Here is a 2,732-nt window from a genome sequence, read left to right on the forward strand (position 1 = left end):
ACAGAAGTCATTTAATGGGTAGTTTACTCTGCGTCATGTTCAATGATTCATATATATTATCTAATTTAGTCCTTAAAACAGTGTTATTTTTATTTACATATGTTATTGAGGAATTCAAAGAAAGCTAACAGAAGCTAAATAACTGGAACAAATTTACAAAGTACTAAATGACATGGTCAGGATATGATTCCAAGGCTCTTATTCCAAAGACTAGATTTAGAATATGTAACCATTAAGATTTGTGCTGTTTGATTCACTCCATACTTGTAATTAAAAGTTTTTTCAGCTTATGTCCCTGATTACCTTGTCTGCCTTTTTGCCATTCCCCTACACTATTCTGCTATAAACGCATCATGTCTAGGCATATTGGACTGCTCAGTGACTACTGTTATGGATCTTTTCTCTGTAAAGTCGGATTATCATTTACTTCAGTGTAGAAACTCTTCAATTCATTCTCTGGTAGGCTTTACTTTCAGAAAAAATATTTGCACCATGGAGGAATTTACTAATTACTAATTCAGTGCAAATACACGTATGTTTGGCCTCTGTGGATAAGGGGAATGGAAGGTGTGACTGGAAGGAATGCTTGAGTTGTCTGAAAAGTCCCATCTAAAGTTCAACACAGGAATCTAATGGGTAGGTGTGAGTCTCTGCACTGGTACTCCCACAAGAGGCCTGCCATTACCTGGTGTCGAGGAACAAAATGCTATAAAGTCCTTCTCCACATGGAATTTCTTAAGGGCATCATCCTCAAAATCTTCTGGAGCCAGTGAAGAGCTGCTGATAGAATTTTCTACTGAATCTTTTAACCACACCACTCCCTGGTTCACTGGAAAGACAAGATTAAGTTTCTTCTTATTAGCAACTGCCAAAGGCATATTTACTCCCCTGAACTTCTGTTCAACTGTATTCATTAATTCATTTGTCTCCGATTTTCATCCACATGAATATGCACACACATCTCAGGAAAATCATTTCAACAACTCCTATTGTTATTCTTTCTTCACCCTCAAATTCTAACAACTTCCAAATATCAAAATCTCAGAACTAAAAGTAGTATCTTAGTAGTTAACGATAGAACAAATATCTACCAGCCAGTCACACAACTCACAAAAGCTATGCTTTGTCATTAAGGAGCAGATACAAAAAAAGTGAAGATTACTGGATGTACACAGATGATAAGGTTAGTACATGAAGGTCTTGAGCTCTATCAGATCTCAGCACTCACCACCACGGCAGGCCTGGATGATGATCACCTTGGGTTTGTCTCTCAAATTTGGACAGTTCCGGGTGTTCAAGCTTTGAAAGATGGTGTTGACTTCTAATACATCTGGGATTCCCTCAGAGTACTTCTTCCCACAAATACCATCCCGAATACCGTGAGACATGAACACCAGGAAAGTACTGTCAGAGGTCTCGTGCTCTGGGCAGTCAGCAAATGTCTTCAGCTCTGCAGTCATGTCCTGAAAGAAGCCATACCACTGATTTTGAACTTTGTGATTCACTATCACAGCACTTGGCAAACAAAGAGACACTTTAGGTATTGCTAGGTAATATGAAAAACGGCAGAGTGGAAAAGAAAATTTAAATCCCAATTCAGCTAAAGATGAAGAAAAGGGCTACAGGAAGTCATTCAAGGATTTCTAGTGCAGAGAAAAGGGGGGCATTATTGAGTTAATACAACACTTTCCAAATAAAATTTCCACAGGATCTTGCTAAAAGACTCTGCATTGGAAAGGAATCTGTAGCATTAATTAACCTCCAAAGAGAAGACTATCTTCTAGAATATCACAAGATTACATTTCCTGGTGCTAAAACCAAGCTTTCTAAATCTGTTTAGGAGTATTATGTATATGACCACTTTTTCTACAGTAATAGACTTTACCGAAGCAGTGAGATTTTGTTTCACATCCACGCTGTACCCCAGTCCTTCGAGCAGTGTCTTCATCCCTCTGATATCAGCATCAGCACCAGCCCTCTTGGGAAGATTCTCAAAATCTATGTTGCAGATAATGAGAGCGAGACGTGTGCGGTTCAACTTTTCTCTTATTGGGTAAATCTGTGGAAAATACAGATTGGATGCACAGTCCTGTTTTCTTTAATAGAGAGACTCTAAACTAAATATTCACCTGGAGGGTCTAAGGCAGTTTCTTCTCTCTTAACCCTATCCAGAAACCAAATTCCATGAACCACAGACAACAATGGGAAAGGGGAATGAGTCAGACTACACCAGTGGAGACAGAGTTTGCAAATACCAAGATGGCAGCAGAGGATTGGTCTAAATTACTTTTGAGGGAGAAGGTTGTAAGTCATGCACCAGCTTTGAAGCCAGAATGACTGAATTTTAAAAATGACTCCTCCAAATACCATTTGTTTGATATTGGGCAAAATACTTAACTATCCATGCTTCAGTTTTTTTAATAACTAGTATAAGTTATTTGAGGCTTAAAGATGTTATTATATGTAAATGCTTTCAGCAATATCTGACATATAGTTAACACTCAAAAGTTGTTGTTGTTAATTACTCGAGTTATTGCACCAAACTTGGGACTCTCCATGTGACTGTGGAATACTAGGAGATAGGAATCCTTTATATAAGAAAGCAGCATGATGATTTTCGTGAACCCCTCAATGAAATTGGCTCTAAGAAAGAGCCACTTCCCTTCAAAATCATCTTAAGTGAAAGAAGTGTATCTTTCACTTCTGATCCTTGTGTTCTGACCACAACACCT

At 38.2% G+C, this 2,732-nt stretch overlaps 1 protein-coding gene across 1 annotated transcript in view; it reads right to left on the minus strand.

Moving 5' to 3' along the window:
* LOC101353168 (caspase-1-like) overlaps window positions 1–2,726 on the minus strand; it is a 6,396-nt gene extending 3,670 nt beyond the window's left edge. The window contains exons 1-3 of the mRNA XM_023736939.1: window positions 1,886–2,726; window positions 1,229–1,463; window positions 686–829 (exon numbers count right to left, since the gene is read on the minus strand). Coding sequence (XP_023592707.1) covers window positions 686–829; window positions 1,229–1,463; window positions 1,886–1,948 — 442 coding nt within the window. The 5' untranslated portion in view covers window positions 1,949–2,726. The remainder of the gene's footprint in view (window positions 1–685; window positions 830–1,228; window positions 1,464–1,885) is intronic.
* Between the last annotated feature and the right edge of the window lie 6 nt (window positions 2,727–2,732).

Source organism: Trichechus manatus, unplaced genomic scaffold (genome assembly GCF_000243295.1).
Source record: "Trichechus manatus latirostris isolate Lorelei unplaced genomic scaffold, TriManLat1.0 scaffold00094, whole genome shotgun sequence".
Lineage (NCBI taxonomy): Eukaryota > Metazoa > Chordata > Mammalia > Sirenia > Trichechidae > Trichechus > Trichechus manatus.